This window comes from Stomoxys calcitrans, chromosome 5 (assembly GCF_963082655.1).
Source record: "Stomoxys calcitrans chromosome 5, idStoCalc2.1, whole genome shotgun sequence".
NCBI lineage: Eukaryota > Metazoa > Arthropoda > Insecta > Diptera > Muscidae > Stomoxys > Stomoxys calcitrans.
In genome coordinates this window covers 18,302,010-18,321,214 of record NC_081556.1, presented here as the reverse complement: position 1 = coordinate 18,321,214, position 19,205 = coordinate 18,302,010, and the positions used below count along the sequence as shown (strand labels likewise).

Sequence of the window (19,205 nt, the reverse complement as noted above, 5' to 3'; positions counted from 1 at the left end):
TATATGAATATCATAGTTTATGAAAAAAAATGTTTTATTTCTGAAACTTTGTTTCACCTATGTAAAGAAACTTTTCATAATATTAATAATTTTTATCATAAATATAAAAAATATGTTATTGAAATATTTATGCATAGGTATACAATGAAAATCGTCTCATTTATGAAAATTTGATGGGGGAATATTTCAAGTCAAGTTCAAGTATACTACTTAATGTATACTTGGAAAAGGTACGGCATTTTGCCACTATTTCACGTTTGTTTGTTGTCCATTTTTGCTCACATGCTTTCCTTGTGTGCAAAAGAAAGAATGAAAAAATACACACGCATACCTACATGCATATCTTAGAACAATGCACAACATGACAACTGCACAGTTAGATCTCTGCGTCGTTCCAATGTGGATTTAAAAAGGTGGTCTCAGCCGGCCAGGTATGACGGTATCAAGATGTCAGATTTTTGTTTGCATTCTCTTTGTTGTCATCTTCCTTCTCCCATATTCTCAGCTCATGTACGCACACGTATACACACACGTATCCCACACTCACACAAATTTGTTTGTGTGTGTGGGCAAAACGTCGATCAGCTTGATGGTAAGATGGCGGATTGCACCATATGATTTGTGTTTGTTGTACAAAAGAGACCATCTTTAATTGTTTCGCCATTGGGTGTTTTTAACTTTGCAGTGAAGTAAAAAATAAGCACGGCCGATAATATAGAGTTTTTTGTACCAAAAAAAGTTTTCCAACATGAAATAAACCTGAGGATACGCGATATTTCATTAGTATTCCATAATGTAACAACTCATTTTTACATTCTAAGGAGCATCTCGAACTAACTATAGCCTGTACGAGAAATTGAAGCGTAAGAACTTAGTAAATAATTTGCAAAGTGAAGCCATTGGTAGACCTTCAAAATTTACATAAAAAGGTAACCGTGAAGCAATATTTTTTTTCAACTGGAGAACACTTGTGTTCGTGTATAGCATCAGTTTTATGTATCGGAGCGATCAAGCCTTCCCAGAAGCTGATCAACAATCGCTACCCCCTTCCACATACAAGTGTGACTACAACAACACAGCACCTAGATTTATGTATAAATTTTACCTCAATAAATTTAACTAAATATCCAAGCTTTTGGTTTTATTTTTCTTTTTTATAAATATAATGAAAACAACTTATAAACAGTAGAACAGAGTTCGATGAATATAATAAATGTTATTATATTCTTTTTTTTGTTTTTTTTTTCTTTCGAGACGAGCTCAACGATCGGAGATGCAAATGGATAAGAAAAGCCAAAGATAGCAACACATACCAACCACTATGGGTTGCGTTACGTCTTTGGTTAGAAGAATTTTCAACCATATTAGGTGTGATGGCTTCAAGAGCCGTGCGTTGGTATGTTGTATTTGAATCGTATTAATAGCGAAAACGCATCTATGATACAGTTAACCACACTCGGCAACCCTGACTAAACAAAAAATTTAATAATCTCCGCCCTAACAGGCAAAAACTTAAAAAATGTATTATTATAAATTTTATGAAATTTTTCTTAAATGTTAAGAAAAATACTCAAATGCTATGAAAGTTTCATAAATGTTATGAGAACTTTTCTTAAACTATGTTTGATTTTCATAAATATCATGACATGTTTCATTGAATTGAGAATTATGAAACGAGTTTCGTAAATGTTATAAAAAGTTTCATTGGGACGTGTTTAAACATTTTTGTTAAAAATGTGTTGACAAAATAATTAATATCTTGAACATATTTCATTCTGTATAAGGAGTAGCTGCAACTGTAGTCGCTCAAAATCAGCGGTATGGAGCGAAGAGTCTCAGTGAGAGGACGGGCGACACCGGCTCTTACATAAATACTGTGATGCTCGATATGACAATGCGAGTTATTGGCGCCTTTAAATACCCAATGACCATCATGTTCCCGTAGCGATCGGTGCTTTGGACCGGAACGAGCTTGCTCTCCTGCAGGATGATCGACGATGTTGACTACCTCCACATATAGACCGTGGCTACATAAACAAAAGTGAAACAACAACACACAACATAGACAACAGCTTTGCAGTTAATTGAAGCAAAATTTGTACTAAAGCCTAGTACTGCTTGCGACTTTTCGCCCAAACAACTGTCAAAATGCATTATAAAAAATTGTAACGAAGAAAATGCGAACACATTCCGTACAAGTGGTACTGAGTTCTATGACATATGACAAAAATTTTAATCCGTCTTACGAAACTACCTTGAGTGGCAAATGCCGTACATTGAAATGTCAAAGTTGTCATATAAACTACGTTTTACAACTTCAAATGTCTTTTAAAGTAGTATTTTCATCATTAGAACACTGTTTTGTTGCTTATATGTGGAATATCGGATCAAATAGAACATTTTTAAGATTTTAGTAAAAATCAAATCTGTGTTATCAAGTCTTTGACACTTAAAGCCTAGTACTGACTTCGACTTCACACGAACAACTGTCAAAACGCGCTATAAAAAAATGGTGATGAAGATAATGTTTTGATTTTGAAGGTATGGCTGGTACTATGTCCGCTTTTCACCGGTGAAAACACATGTTTTTCACGATTACTTTTTTGAAACAAAAAAAAAACTCAATTATAACATAATACTTCTATGAAAATTTGTTCATAAGTAATGGCTGGTACTATGTTCGTTTTTCACCGGGGAAAACCTGGCGAAACAATAAAAGGTGGTCTCATTTGTACAACAACCACAAACCATAAGGTGCATTCCGCCATCTTGCCATCAAGCTGATCGACGTTTTGCAGACACACAAAGAAATATGTGTGCATGTGTGTATACGTGTGCGTACATGAGCGGAGAATATGCGAGAAAGAAGATAACAAAGAGAATGTAAACAAAAATCTGACATCTTAATACCGTCAAAGCTGGCCGGCTGCTAACAGCTGGAGTATTATGAGCAAAATAGTAGCCACATGTGGCTGCGTTAGTATAAAGCTCGCTTCAATTAATTACAAATGTAATTAAATGGTGACGAAATGGGTACCAATTAACTCTGTTTCAATGCTGTTGTCTGTGTGTTAATTGTGTTTGTTGTTGTTTGGTTTTTGTTTGTGTTCTGGTATTTTCGCTGCTAATGTAGTCAAAACTAGCTTTGATGCGTTTATTAAAGTACTAGACTTATAAATGGTCAGTTCGTACGAAAATAATATACATATAGCTTATAGTGCGTTTTGAAAGTTGTTCCGGCAAAAAATCGATTTCAGTAATCGAAGCCTTCATACTGAGATTGAAACGTAATAAAGTAGCATCGTCTAAAGTTTCTTCAAGTGTCATTGAATGTATAACCCGCTACGTTGCACTAACGTAAAATGCAGTCAGCTGTTTATAAGCCGTGCAATAAACTTTTTTTTATTGGCTAGTAGCATCAAAAATTGGGGATTTCCACGTTTGCATCATCCAGAGATACACATCACCCAGATGTTCAGAATAAATGATTTGTCTTATAGGTGTTGATTCATTAGTCGCACACAGTGAAGTGCTGAGATTGGTGTGGTTGTTAAAGTGTGGTTCAGTAATTTATTTATTTTCTTAGTTTTCGGTAAAGCTCAGTGCTGTGCTATTGAATAAGAAACATTTTAAACAGGTAAATGCAGAATTACAAGTGAACGATAAAAAAAGAATAAATACACATTAAAGGAAAATGTGAAATACAAAGATTTGTTACTGAGAGAAAATAACAAAAAATTTGTTGTTTTCACACATAATTGGAAATGTGTTTTCATTTCTCAGAAATCATTTTTCATTGTTGGTTTGGCTAGAAAATATTCTCATCAAAATGTTTACGTATACGTACATACATATGTATATAAAGATTTGTCAATGTAAAAATAGCTTATAACTGAACTCATCGAAAATAAATGCTAGTAGCCTCTTTGTCGATATCAAACGGTTGTTTTTCGTTCGTTTGGGCTTCTTTCTCCGATGAATATAGACAGTTTTTAGTATTTATTTTTGATGAGTTATTAGCTCTTTTGACTTTGATGAATTTGTTTATTCATCTTAATTATTACCTTTTTGCTCGAATTGCAGTGAAGCCAAAAATTCGTTTCAAGATAGACAAACAGGCTATAAAAACCATCTATATGGACGAAATTGGTTTCTTTTTCGATATCGACAAACAGGCTGTTTTTTATGAAATCTATTTTGTACATTTTTATAACATTCAATTTCTATCTTGAGTAGCATCTCTCAAACAAAAAATGGGCAGGGTTGCCAGGTTAGCCAAATATTAGTCTCAAAAGTAGAAAATACCAATTTGCTGATTTTTACTCCAATGTAGATTTTTTTTTACTCTTAAACGCATCTTTCTTTTTATACCCTCCACTATAGAATGGGGCTATACTTATTTCGATATTACGTTTGTAGCTCATAGAAATATAGATCTGAGACTGTTCCACTAAAAATTTGAAGGAGAGTAAGAGCCATTTTACTCTTTAAAAAATTTGCAAGCAAAAGTACGTGAACGACTTTCAGTAAAAATTTGCAGAAAAACAGCTGATTTTTGTTTTGGTTGTTTTTTTTTTTTATTTGCTTTGCTTTTATTTAGCCATAATATCCAGAAGCATTAGATGGTTAGTCCAAGGTATCTTTGTCAACACAACAAGTGTACTTTTGTACACGGTGATGGCATGTAAAGCAGTTGTAGTCCTATGCAGCCTTCGAAATGCATTCTGATGCTTAGCGAATGGAAATTGTCTATCGAGAGGAGCGGGAAGGGTAGTCCCTCATGCGTCTTGGCTACTGATGAGAGAAGGGATATCGGTCCGTACGGCTCCTCCTTGCCCGTGTCCTTTTCAGATTTCAGTAGCGGGATCAGACTGTCCATCTTCCAAACATCGGGTACTATAATAGTGTTCAGATAGACTGAGGACAGATGTAAGGTAATCCACTCCAGGCAGATCCAGATTCTTCAGCATCAGGGTAGAGATTGTGTCTGGAACCAGTGCTTTGCGCGACTTGGCGCCACGGATGATGCACGGTTGTTGTTGTTCACCGAAAGACTCCCATCAGGCCAATGCGGTACGTGCAACGGACTGCCATGGGATTGCACGGTAATTTGTGATGGGTGTCCAGCGGCACGGAGATCACGGATATACAAATGGCTCCCCTTCTAGCCTTTTCACTCTCGGGTCAACAGTCCTAGTCCGAACAGTCCTAGTATATAACGGAGTTTGGGTCATAAATTGTTTAATGTATACAATAAATACATATTTATTGATCATATGATTTAGATTAGAAAAGTACTTTACTCAATCCAACGCGAAATTGTTCTAATAATTTTATGCTTATTCAAATCTACAACCCATTATTGTATTTCATATTTATATAATTTTTATGCTTGATTATTATCACACCTATGCAGCACATTATTTTTATCAAAAAATAACCATGACCGTTAAGGACGAAAAAACCTTTAAATCCGTCGCTGAACCTGTTGAGGTATCCAAAAAAGATTTAAAGCCGCACAATGTTGAACAATGGGGTATGTATGCATGCTTGATATTAATTCACATATTCACAAAACTAAATGCGCTATAAATTAGATTTATTTCAGAGTTCTATAAAGGAATTCTCAAATAAACCTATTTTAATGCTGAATTAAGTTTTGCGAATATGGGCATAAGTTATTATAATCATTTACATATATACTGACATCTATTTTTCTCTCCTGCTACTAGAAATAAATTTGATTGGTAATTTTTTGCTGACATTCTTTCATCGTAAGTTAATTGGTCCACACAATAAATGGACTTGTTTACAATCATTGGTTCAAAAGGAATATCAAGAGTTCTTGACAGCCGATTTAAGCAACCGTTTGATAAGTCTCAATGGCACAGATGATGTAAGTTAAAACGTCTTAAAAACATTTCTATAAAATAACCCAATTTCAAAAGTTTTATGTTAACGAAAAAAAAAAATCTTACAAAAATCAAATTTGGACGAGATTTTCAACGAAATCTTCTTATATATAAAAATTAATTTGTGTTTGTCGGTTTGTGTGTTCCTTATAGATTCAAAAACGGCTGAACCGATTTTCTTGAAATGTTCACAGATAATGTAGAATGTCCTTGTGGTGAAAATAGGGTACTACTTTTTTTGATATCTGAAAGGGAAGCGACTTGTCGGACCAAGTGTTTTGGGGACCACCCCAAACACCCTAAATCGGGCATATTTACCGACCATGTCAATGTGGGGCTTAAATGAAAGAAATTGGGGGAGTAGAGCAATATTTGATACCCACTTTCGGGACAAATTTCTGCCTCTTTCGCAAAATACCCCACAAACAGCAATTTTTTACTGACCATCGCCACATGGTGCTCAAATAAAGGTATTTGAGAGTAGAATACGAATTTGATATCCAAATGTAGGGCCATTTATTTAAGGCATCATCTCTTCCCCAAAACACCCCCAAAGGGTAAAAATTTTTCGACCATGCCAATATGTGGCACAAATGAAAGGTATTTGAGATTAGGAAACGAATTTGATAACCAATTTTGGGACCATGCGTTTGGGGGACGCCCCAAAAATAAATTATGACGAGATTAAAAAAATAAATAAAATTTCAACAAAATTTAGAAAAAAAATAAAATTTCGACGAATTTTTTTTTTACTAAATTTATACGAGATATTTTATAAAAATAAAATTTCGACAAATTTTTTTACAAAAATTATATTCAATTTCTTCTTTGAAATTGAATATAATTTCGAGATGGAAATGTTCGAAAAATACCGAAAAAATTTTAAAGAGCGCAAGCAGACGAATCAAATATACCGGCCCGACGCTTTGCTGTTGGCCAATGTGCCCTAAGCACAAAAAGCACTTGCGGTGACATTCAAAGAATGTGCAAGTGCACAATAAAAAAAGTTTGACAATGTTGATGTGTTGGTTGTTCTAAGCATTTAGTTTGCATCGCACTAGTGGAAAGTAAAGCTTTCTTCTTTTTATCGCCACTCCTATGGGTGACCACCATAAATGACCTATTACGGATGCTGACTGAGGACGGATTTGAACCTGTTGGCTACACAGGCGAAGTAATAATACTTCTAAGGGGTAAGGATCCGGACGAGCTATGCAGAAGGGCCGAAAGCGTCTTGCATATGGCATATGACTGGGCTAGACCCAGACGTCTCAATGTTAACCTAGACTATTAACCGAGACTATTCTAGATATCCGACCCATTGATATACAGATTAAGTGTGAGGCAGCCACTGTGGCTTTGAGACTTAAGGCGATGGGACAATGGATTGGGAATGGGAGCAGCACATACCATCGCGGTATAATCGAGGCGACGATAGGAAACCTGGAAGGAAGGGAAGAGGTTTCCGATTGGATACCTGAGATGAACCTTGAAGTCGAGTGTGAGGCACTGCTGCCATCGGCACAGTCTTGGATTGACGGAACCCTTTTATTGCCATCTGGAAGATCATGTTACACGGATGGATCAAAGCTAGAGGACAGAGTGGGCCTGGGCGTTAACATTGAGAACCCAGGGACTAAGATCTCTTTTAGACTGCCTGACCTTAATTCGGTCCTGCAGGCCGAGATCCCGGCGATCACGGAATGCGTGGTGTGGTGCTAACGCGAGGACGTCGAGTGTGAACATCTTTATCGACACTAAAATTGCCATAAGGGCAATAAAAACCAGGACGGTAAGGTCACGAACCGTCTTGCAGTGTAAGAAGGAGATTAACGTCTTCTCTGAGGATGGCAAAATACGCATCGTTTGGGTACCGGGCCATAATGGAGTAAGGGGAAATGAAAGGGCAGACGATTTGGCGGTGAAGGCCAGAGGACTGCCGTCATTAAAATTGGTTAACCCAAGCCTTTCGGGTCGACGCAGTCCGATTTAAGGGAGTTTGCGACGAATACGCATGCAACATTGTGGAACCGCGAAATGGTCGATAGGACGGCGAAAATCCTATGGGGGATCCAGATCGTGAGAAGACGACGCTATTACTGAAAGGAAGTAAGAATGAGGTCAGTATAGCTATTGGTAGCATAACGGGACACATAGGACTACAAGCTCACTTATATAAAACCGGTGCGGCAAGTAATAGAATGTGTAGGGCAACCTCACCTTAACTAACTTAAGGCTTATCTCTTTTACTGCGCTTGGGAGACTTAGAGGACTTATTGAGCTCTGTTTCGAAACAAAAGCGTGCTCTTCACTGTACTCAATAGTCTTTGGGTATGTAGGGCAACTTAATCAATTTGACAAAGGTGTTGATGTTGTTGTAGCCACCTTGCATGTGGAGGTAGCCATCCTCACTAAACTCCTAAAGATGAGTAAGCTCGTTCCGGTCCATAGGACCGATTGCTGCGGGAACACGAAGATTATTTAAAGGCACCAAAAAACCTCGCCTTGTCATATTTAGCATCGTAGGCACTCAGTATTTAAGCAAAAGCCGGTGCTGCCCGGCTTCTCACTGAAACTCTCCATTCGACACCGCTGATTGTCCGCGACTGCAATTGAGAGCTCAAAATTCCAGCCTGTGTGGTGTTCATAGTTATCCCGTGCCGGGGCAAAGGTGTTGATGACGTATCAGAAATCGCGATCCACCATGCCAGTGAAAGCGTTTTGTTTTATTGAATAGTGAACAATGAATATGATTTCAAGCTAAAAATGTTCGAAAAATCAAATATTTTTTTTAACAAAAAAAATTTCTCGAAATTTTGTTTTGAGATTTTTCGAACATTTTTAGCTTGAAATCATATTCATTGTTCACTATTTTCAATTGAAAAAAAATTGAAAATAGTGAACAATGAATATGATTTCAAGCTAAAAATGTTCGAAAAATCTCAAAACAAAATTTCGACAAATTTTTTTTGTTAAAAAAATATTTGAAACAACTAAAAATGTCAACATAATCTTTTATAAAAAAATGAAGTTGTTGCGCTTTATTTGTCTGTTTCGTATAGACTCAAAAACGGCTAAACCGATTTTCATGAACTTTTCACAGATGGAGTTGGAGCCCCCGTTTAAAATAGGGTACTTTATTTTTGGATTTCCGGGGGAGCGGACCTTCCCCCGCTCCCCCGCCGATTTAAGCGACATTTTGTATGCGACCTTATTTGGGGTATTATAAGGGTACAAAAAACGAAATTGGTATAAATTTTGGGGTCAAATAACCTGGGGGGACGCGTATCCCAAAATCTACCCGAACGGACATGTTTACCGATTAGGACAATATGGGTAACAAATGAAAGGTATTAAAAGTAAGTACGAATTTGGCATAAAATATCACCTTAGAGTCGGGGAGACCCCCACCCAGAATTTCGACGAAATTTTCTATAAAAATAAAAGTTTCTTTAAAAATAAAATTTTGACGAAATTTTCTATACAAATTAAATTTTGACGAAATTTCCTATAAAAATAAAATTTCGACGAAATTTTCTATAAAATAAAATTTTGACGAAATTTTCTATAAAAATACAATTTTGGCGAAATTGCGACAAAATTTGCTCTAAAAATAAAATTTCGAGGAAATTATCTATAAAAATAAAATTTCGACAAAATTTGCTCTTAAAATAAAATTTCGAGAAAATTATTTATAAAAATAAAGTTTCGGGGAATATTCTATATCTTGTATATATAACCCGATGAGATTTCCTATATTGACCTTAATCCTTATACTGGCCTTAACTCTTTATAAATTGTAAGTAAATAAATTGTAAGTTAAATAAATAATTTTTCTACATTTTTCTTTAGATTGGTGTAATGATGAAACGTTGTGGCTTTCTAAAAAAAATAGATTGCGATAAACTTCCAGCTGTCTACACAGTAAGAAGCACTTTACTGTTAGAGTTCAGGATAAGAAAATTAAAAGAACATGATAAACGCAGAATAAATCCTGCACAAAATTCGCTAAGTACATCAGCTGGTCCGGAAGATATTTTAAGGAATTTGATTGAAGGAGAAGATATTCCCATATTGGAGGGTAAGTATTGACAATGTCAGCTGCTTCACATGCTATTTTAATAAATAAATAAATGCTGGTCTGTCTTTCACTTTAGAGAACTACAAAATTGATGAAAATTCTCCCCAACTTGGTTTGCAATATCAAGGTACACTTGTCCAGAGACGACTTTCAAATTACCGTCCCACCAATTTGAGTTGTTATATATGTCAACTGAATTTTTCCACTATGGATAGCTATGAAGAACATATACAAACACACAATGTTGAAAATGATTTCGAGTTTTTAAAACAATTAACGGTGAAGTATGTTTTATTTATTTTGCTTCCTTTTTACAAACTTAACGAAGACAATTGCTGTCTTGCTTTACAGTGAATCTCCCATATTTACAGTGTCCTACAGGCTTTGCGAAAACTCCCATGTTTTCTGTTTTATCATCGAAACCAATATGGAGAATTTGATTATTGAGAAGATAATTATCGTTCAAACTCGTTCTATGTTTAACGTGGATAATATGCGTGGTTCCTATGCTATGCCTGCAAATGGTCGTGACGAATTTTACCTAGATTCTCACATGTTTACCATGTACGTTGAACAACCTATTATAATCATATGCCATCCGAATGACAATAAGGATGAACGTTTTATAGAAGAGCATCATTTTATGGTAGGTAGAGAAGATAATCCTTATAATTTTCAATTACTTCAATAATTTGACAATTCTTAAACATGATGCATAATTTAAGCGTGCCTTGGAATTCCCCAAAGTGAATTTTGCTATTAAACCCAATCGATTGCCAATGAATAGGTAAGTGTTTAAAATAATTGCACTCTTGAACAATTTCAAAGCCATGGTAGGGGAATTCATTCGGTTGATTTTTTTTATTTTATAGAACTTTTAAAACAAAATTTAAATTGCCCGATTACTTCCCACCGATGGAAATATGCAACATCTCAAAGGATGATTTCAGTCATAGCAAGCTTATGGAAATCTCCCATAAATTCAAAGACTATATAAACGAGGGAAAGTCATTACAACCACAAAGCGCGGGTCACATATTTACCACTCTTTTGCAGATTGAAGATGTGGATACCACCAAAAAGTACTTGGGTCTTTTGCACCGCAATGTTTGGCTTCGCAATTTTGGGGACGACTTTAGCATGAAGGTAATTCTTACCACAAGGTGTACAAATTGAATTTTATTAAAACACTGTCTAACGTTTGCAGTTAAATCCGAAACAATCCATGAACGTCGAAAGTATTTTGTCAGTAATGGACGAGGTTCTCATTGTAACAAAAGACGATATCAAAACTGGTGAAAGTAGCCTTACAGAAATAATGATGCAAAGCAGTGAAGATTTATCGAATCAGGGGATTTATGTGGCTCAGATTATTGACATCAGTTCTGGACGAGTGTCATTTAAATATTGCAGAAACGGAAGATCCCCACTTAGTTTAAAACGCCCATACACTATTCTATTCCGTCCATCACGTTTGCAGTTGCGCTATCAGTATTGTGCTTTGCAACTATTACCAGAGGTTATGAAATATCTGAAAAAATTTCTTTTCCCCGACACTATTCTACCACAATTACCTCCCAATAATTTTAGGTATAGACTGAAAATAATTGTCGAATGACGTTGTCCTTATTTCAGCTTTCTCTGTTATTGCAGCTTGGATTTGTACAACAAATCTATTGCGTCTAATCCAGAACAAACACAAGCAGTAATCAACATTGCCACGGGACCACGAAATGATGCTACTTATGTTATTTTTGGACCACCAGGTAATAAATACTTTTTAGAAGATTTGTTTAAGGTCGGAATACCAGAAGTCAAGTTGAAAAAAAAACCATTTGTAAAGATTTAACCAATGGATTTATATATCAAAAATCCTAGAAGTCGATGGTCAAAAAATGTCAGATATAAAATTCCCAAAAATATTTTAATAGGCATTCTTGTGCGTTTGTGGAGGCCACCGTAGCACAGAAGATAGCATGTCCGCTTATGACGCTGAATGGCTAGGTTCGTATTCTAGCGAGACCATAACAAAAAAATTCAGCGGTGATTTTCCCCCTCCTAATGCTGGCAACATCTGTGAGGTACTATGCCATATAAAACTTCTCTGCAAAGAGGTGTCGCACTGCGGCACTTTGTTCGGATTCGGCTATAAAATGGAGGCCTCATATTATTGAGCTTAAAACTTTAATCCAACTGCATTCCTTAATGGAATGTTTGTGGGCAAAAAAAAATTGCAAAATTCTTGTGCCGACTTCATACTACCGGCACATAATGCTTAACCTTGGGCGACATTCGTTTTACTCGCAGCCCATTCATCCGTTATTTAACCCACCGAAGCATAGGATCTCTGTTGTACTTACGGATATGCAACTTTATTTGTAAGCAATCTCTCTTTGTCCTGTGTTGCTAGCAGCCTCTCTGGCAGGATTTAAATTCTTAGTGTTCAGTCCGATGTTTACATGTCAACATTTTATCATCACATACCGTAAACATACAAACGTTTCTTGCATATTTGAATCAATCTGAACTCAGTGAAATTCTATATTTTAGAAATACATTTGAATTCTTCTATCTCACCATAGGTACTGGCAAAACAACCACTGTCGTTGAATCCATACTTCAGGTATTAAAAAGAAATGAAACAAAAATTCTTGTAACCGCCCCCTCAAATAGTGCCTGTGACGAGTTGGCTTTACGTTTATGCAAGACGCTATCAACAATAGATCTGTCCCGCGCTATTGTAAGAATCTATGCTGCAACAAGTGAATCGCGAATGGATACAGTTGATGAATTACTTCTGGAACATTCCAATATGTATAAGGGCCACTTCTATCCTGATGTTCAAGTACTACATGAATATCGTATTGTCGTTTGTACTTTGTCTGTTGTATCCAAACTGGTGACTGGTAAATTTGGACGTACTGAAAACGGCAAGGCTGTATTTACCCATATGTTCATCGATGAAGTTGCTGCTGCAACGGAGGTTGAATCTCTTTCTGCTTTGTGTACCATACTCTCACCAGAGTCAAGTCTAATCATTTCCGGTGATCATAAGCAACTGGGTCCAATTATTAAATCGAAACGGGCCGAAGATTTAAATTTGAATGTTTCTTTAATGGAACGTCTTCTCGGTCTTGAGTGCTATCGTGTAGAACCCCATAATGGAAATTATGATCAAAGCATACAAACTCGTTTGCGTAAGAATTTCCGTTCTCATCCTGCAATTGTTAAACTTTACAGTGACATGTATTATGGCGGGGAGTTGGAGGCAAAAGCCAAGATTGGTAAGTTAACTCCATAATGCTGCGCTTTCCATAATTAAAATATTAAATTGCAGGTAATGTTTCATTGGCTAAACGCTGGCATTCGGCTCCAAATAAAAACTTTCCCATAATCTTCCACTCCACCAATGGGAAAATGTATTCTGACAAACAATCATTTAGGTTAGTTTAAAATTTTGTCTCAGATCCTGATAAAAAAGTGCAATAATTTTTACAGCTTATACAATTCAGACGAAGTGAACATCGTTATGAATTATGTCAAAGATTTCATGTATTTTGGCATTGATGGTAAACCTATATTGGAGTCCGACATTGGTATTATATCGCCGTATAAAAAACAATATCAGCGTATACGCGAGGAATTGAATATGCGCAAATGGTATCAAATTGAGACCGGCTCAGTAGAAACTTTCCAGGGGAAGGAAAAGGAAATCATCATTACATCATTTGTTCGATCGGGCACCTCGTCCTTAGGTTTTTTACAAAGTGATAGGGTAAATAGAAACCCATAACTGAAGCCGAAAAACACTTCAGCAATTATTAAATTAAATTAACTTTGTTTTTTCAGCGCTTAAACGTAACCTTGTCGCGAGCTAAGTCACTACTCATCTTGGTGGGAAATGCCGCAACTTTATCTGTTGACTTTAATTTTGAGTATATCATCAAAAAGTGTAAGCACCATGGAACCTTAGTTGGTGACGGTAAAATATCTACCAATAGGACGTTAGAGGCGATTACAAAAACAATCAAGAATCTTAAGTTAAATGATCAAAATCTAACGGTGCCCACACTCAAACGAAGATCTCGTGGTTCACGTGGTCTCCGAACAAAGAAGAAAGCGGAAAGTATTGCCTGCCACATTACAGATTGGATTAATTCATCAAAATCAGAGTCTCCAGAACCATCTCTTCACCAACAGGCAATCGAAGCAAGTTAGTATTCTATTTATAATTTTTGCCGTATATTGACATTTTTACAAAAGTTTATAGTCGCAAATATATTCGTCTTTTCTAAACAAAACAATTTACTATACGAAAAGATCATCGTTGAAGACTTTTCTATACGAAAAGATCATCGTTGATGACTTTTCCATACGAAAAGATCATCGTTGATGACCTTTCTATACGAAAAGATCATCATTGATGACTTTTCTATACGAAAAGATCATCGTTGATGACTTTTCTATACGAAAAGATCATCGTTGATGACTTTTCTATACGAAAAGATCATCGTTGATGACTTTTCTATACGAAAAGATCATCGTTGATGACTTTTCTATACGAAAAGATCATCGTTGATGACTTTTCTATATGAAAAGATCATCGTTGATGTCTTCTATGCGAAAAGACGATCAAACTTATTCCTGTTCATTTGCGCGAGATATTAGTTTTCGATATAGTTAATGAAACTAATGTATATGATTTATTTTTTGATATATATATTGTAATGAAATGTATTATTTTTAATTTTAGGAAAACAATTACCTAAAGCTGTTCAATCTGTCCAAACAGAAAAACGTGTTCCTACAACCACACCCCAGAAAATATTAAAAAAAGCAGCAAGTGTAATCAAGAATGGTAACAAGACTTCTAAAATCAATTTAGATACCATTTGCAATGAAATTGTTATGGGCAACATTGATTTGAAACCCAGCAAAGAAATTGTTTCGAATGTAGCCAAGAGACGTAGGCGATGCAGAGCAAAGATATCCAGCGCAAAATCTGATATGAACAAAGAAAACAATAAACCTATCTAAAAATCCTTAAATTCGGTTCAATTTCTAAAAAATTAATACCTACCTGATAAATACTGTTTTAGAATATGGCGTGTAGAATATTGTGATGTAATAAATCTGTACTGTTAAATCGGAATAAATTAATACGTATTCATAGATTTAGATTAAATTTCTAAAAAATAAATGCCTACCTGATAAATCCTGTTTTAGAATGTAGCGTGTAATAAAACTGTGCTGTTAAATCGGAATAAATTAATACAAAGATTTATTTTAAAAAGTAAATCTGGTCTATGTCGTCTCATAACAATATTTTCTACTGTTAATTTAACTTTAATATAATAATATGAAAGTTCAATATACGAAATGGTTTTTAGTTTTTATACCCTCCACCATAGGAATGGGGTAAAATTCGTCATTCTGTTTATAACACCTTGAAATATGCGTCTGAGACCCCATAAAGTATATATACAGCGGTCAAAAAAAGTATTCATCATTCAATGTTTTTTTTTTTAATAAGTCTACAAAAGACAATTGGAATAAAAACATATTAAACTAATGATGCAGTAGTGCTTGTGTGATATATATGTACACAATTTCATTGTTTTTAAAGAAAAAATAGTATTTATTGGAACAAAAAGGGCCATTTTACAGCTGAACACAAAAAATTAAACAAAAAAAGTATTCATCATTGCAAAAAAAACAAAAAAATAAATAACATAATTTAAAAAAATTAATACTTTGTTATTCGACCACCGCGTCTTATAACTTCTTTTAAACGGTTTGACATCGATTGGACTAATTTAGCGGTTATATTTTGGTCTATATTAGTCCATTCCTCCATTATCACCTGTTGCATTTGACTCTTGCTCGAAAAATTGCGCGTTCTCAATTTGCGTTCGAGATGTTCCCAAAGATGTTCAATTGGGTTCAAGTCGGGACTTTGAGGAGGAGTTTTAATGACTTTGGGGCAGTTATACAGCATCCACATCTTGGTATTTAAAGCAGAATGTTTGGGGTCATTATCTTGATAATATTGAAAGTTATTACCAAGCCCAAGTTTTACAGCACTATCTTTTAAATTCCTCTTTAAAATGTCAATGTAATACTTATGATCCATTACTCCATTAATAATTTCAAGATTTCCCGCTCCTGAAGCCGCCATACACCCCCAAACCATTAAACCACCTCCACCATGTTTTACAGTAGCAACTGTGTTTCGTTCTTCAAGCTCTGTATTTGGTTTTCTGTACACTATGACCTTTCCATCGCACCCAAAAAGATTAAACTTGCTCTCGTCTGCAAAAATGACTGTTTTCCAAAATGATTCGGGCTGTTTTACATACATTTTTGCGAAGTTTAGCCTTTTCACTCGGTATATTTTATTTATAAAGGGCTTCTTACGTGCAGTTCTTCCTCTGTAACTATGCCTTTTGAGTGTATTTCGAATTGTTTGTGTAGTAACTTCCTTCCCTAAATATTCCATAGTGTTTTTTCGAAGAATGGTCGCATTTGTCTTCGGAGTTTTCTGAACTTGCCGCACTAGCCAACGCACATCTCCAACTGAAAGTGCTTTTGGTCGACCAGATCTTGGTTTATTGTCAACAGTTTTCGTTTCTGTCCACTTTCTGATGATGGATTGTATAGTAGATCGTGGTCTATTTAATATTTCACTGATAGTTTTTTGAGTTAAACCATTCCTGTGGTGTTTTATTATCAAAACTTTTACCTCATCAGAAACCTCGTTTTGCTTACGACCCATTTTGACAAAAACTATATTTTCAATGAAATTAAATATTTGCTGTCAAGGGCAAAGCCTCCTTTACTAAATAAAACAGAAAAGGGGGATTCCCAAATAATATTTGAATTTGACTTTGATGATAGCACATCAATGATGAATACTTTTTTTGTTCTGTTTTTGGTGTTATTATATAAAATTGCATTTTTTGCGCTAATTAAATTTATTTTTTGAATTTATTTTAAAACATATTACGAAAAATAAACTATTGCATAAAACTGCATTATTTGTTTACTTTAAATTTTCTTCAATTACCCAAAATAAGTGAATTTATTATCAATTTTGCTAATGATGAATACTTTTTTTGACCGCTGTATATTCTTGATTGTCATGTCATTTTAAGTCGATCTAGTCATGCCCGTCCGTCTGTCTGTCGAAAGCACGCTAACTTTCGAAGAAGTAAAGCTAGCCGCTTGAAATTTCGCACAAACACTTTTTATTAGTGTAGGTCGGTTGGGATTGTAAATGGGCCAAATCGGTCCATATTTTGATATAGCTGCTATATAAACCGATCTTTGGTCTTGACTTCTTGAGTCCAAGTTTTGATAAAGCTGCCATGTAAACCGGTCTTGGGTCTTGACTTCTTGAGCCTCTAGCGGGCGCAATTCTCGTCCGATTTGACGGAAATTTTACACGTAGTGTTTTGGTATCACTTCCAACAACTGTGTTAATTTTTATTCAAATCGGTTCATAATCTGGTATTGCTGTCATATAAACCAATCTTGGATCTTGACTTCTTGAGCCAATAGAGCGCGCAATTCTCATCCGATTTGGCTGAAAATTTGCATGAAATGTTTTGTTGTGATTTCCAATAACTGTGCTAAGTATGGCGAAAGTCGGCACATAACCTGGTATAGCTTCCATAAAAACCGATCTGGGATCTTGACTTCTTGAGCCTCTGGAGGGCGCAATTCTCATTCGAATTGGCAGAAATTTTGTACAACGGATTCACCCGGTGGAGGTCTTTATCGGCAAGGGCTGCCGCTTCAGTGTTACAACAATTAGCCATGAGAGAAGGCATCCTCATGTCCACTAGAAATTCGTATATTGAATTTCAACCTACCTTTACTAAATGCCATTATTGGTACCATTTCCCATGTTCGGTTTCATTTCTCTTGTGTGGAGGAACGCGGACTTACTTTTGCTTGATTCCAATAAATATGGGTTGATTCCAATATACTTTTAGTACAGCGGACCCATGTGTTTCTTGGGCAGGGCATATATTTATGTACCTACACGTGTTGCAGTATAAACATTTAACATTCATATTCATTTTCTATCTGGTTTTCCCCATTTTTAAAAACTCAAGCTAGAATATTCTGTGGTAACAGCTACTATCACAATATGTACTACTCATGCAATTTTCATTTGCCATATACACATTTTTTTCAACCGGACCTTAATTTTCGTGTGGATTTATATTTGGTATTCCCCTTTTTATATTTTGTGTTCATATGTCATTCATGTCCTATGTTAGTGTAGGTACGAATCTTTCTCTCTCTCTCTCTCTCTCAATCTCTCTATCTTTGCTACATGACGTACTCGTACATTAGAATGGGCCTCTTATCTATAAATGATTTTCATATAAAAAAGTTTAGACATTTGTGTACTGTTATTAATCGTAATATTATTACTATTTTATATAAAGAAATGCTGTTTTGACTGTAAATTTAGACTTGCAGTTAAAAAATGTTATGTAAATGTTATTAAGCTAAAGGCCTATAAAATTATTGCGAAATCCGACTGACTTTGTTCTTCGTCAGAACACAAACGAAATTCAAACAACACCAGGCAACAGCATTGTAGCAGAGTTGATTTATGCCCATTTCGTGAGCATTTTATTACAATCGCAATTGATTGAAGCGAAATTTATATTGACACAGCGACATATCGCTACTATTTTGCTCATAGAATAAAATGTATTGGCATTTTTTTCGTCACCATGCGTTTAGATAGTTGTTCAGCGAAAAATTGAAATCAGTACTGGCTAAAAGCTGGGAACCACATTAAAATCTACTAAGTTTAAACATGTACCTACCGTAATGTGGTGTACCATATTTTTTTCTTGACCCCTTCGAATAAATACCTGAAACTGCAGTAGGGTGGCCAAATATATGATAAAAAACAAATATTTTCCAGGTGCAGAAATCTTGTTGATTAAAATATTTTTAGAAGATCAAAATCCGCCAACAGCGACATATAATAAAATAATAAAACAACACATTTATCATACATAACAGTTGTGTTCTGTATTGTTTGCATTAATGTAAACATTACCTTGTTTAGGGCAAGTTACTGCATGTACAGCTGGCAACTCTGAGTGACAGAGAGAGTGCTGTCAGAAAACCGCTGTCTAAAGGCAAGATTATATTGAGTTTGATATTCATACTTTATTCGAATA

At 35.4% G+C, this 19,205-nt stretch overlaps 1 protein-coding gene across 1 annotated transcript; it reads left to right on the top strand.

Annotated features, from left to right (window-relative positions):
* Positions 1–3,479: 3,479 nt before the first annotated feature.
* On the top strand, positions 3,480–15,373 carry LOC106084343 (putative helicase mov-10-B.1). The gene is made up of 15 exons (XM_013247958.2): positions 3,480–3,637; positions 5,417–5,536; positions 5,733–5,896; positions 9,765–9,993; positions 10,070–10,277; positions 10,345–10,639; positions 10,719–10,780; positions 10,866–11,139; positions 11,201–11,583; positions 11,647–11,759; positions 12,576–13,277; positions 13,331–13,436; positions 13,492–13,768; positions 13,843–14,206; positions 14,747–15,373. Exons 2-15 carry the CDS (start codon positions 5,443–5,445, stop codon positions 15,028–15,030), a joined length of 3,555 nt encoding a protein of 1,184 aa, XP_013103412.2. The 5' UTR covers positions 3,480–3,637; positions 5,417–5,442; the 3' UTR covers positions 15,031–15,373.
* The last annotated feature ends 3,832 nt before the right edge of the window (positions 15,374–19,205 follow it).

What these genes read in the sequence shown, in the direction of transcription:
- LOC106084343 (XM_013247958.2), top strand. Translation starts at nt 5,443, where the DNA reads ATGACCGTTAAGGACGAAAAAACCTTTAAATCCGTCGCTGAACCTGTT. An exon ending in AGATATTCCCATATTGGAGG is followed by an intron (nt 9,994 to 10,069) that starts GTAAGTATTGAC and finishes CTTTCACTTTAG; the next exon opens with AGAACTACAAAATTGATGAA. An exon ending in TTACCTCCCAATAATTTTAG is followed by an intron (nt 11,584 to 11,646) that starts GTATAGACTGAA and finishes CTGTTATTGCAG; the next exon opens with CTTGGATTTGTACAACAAAT.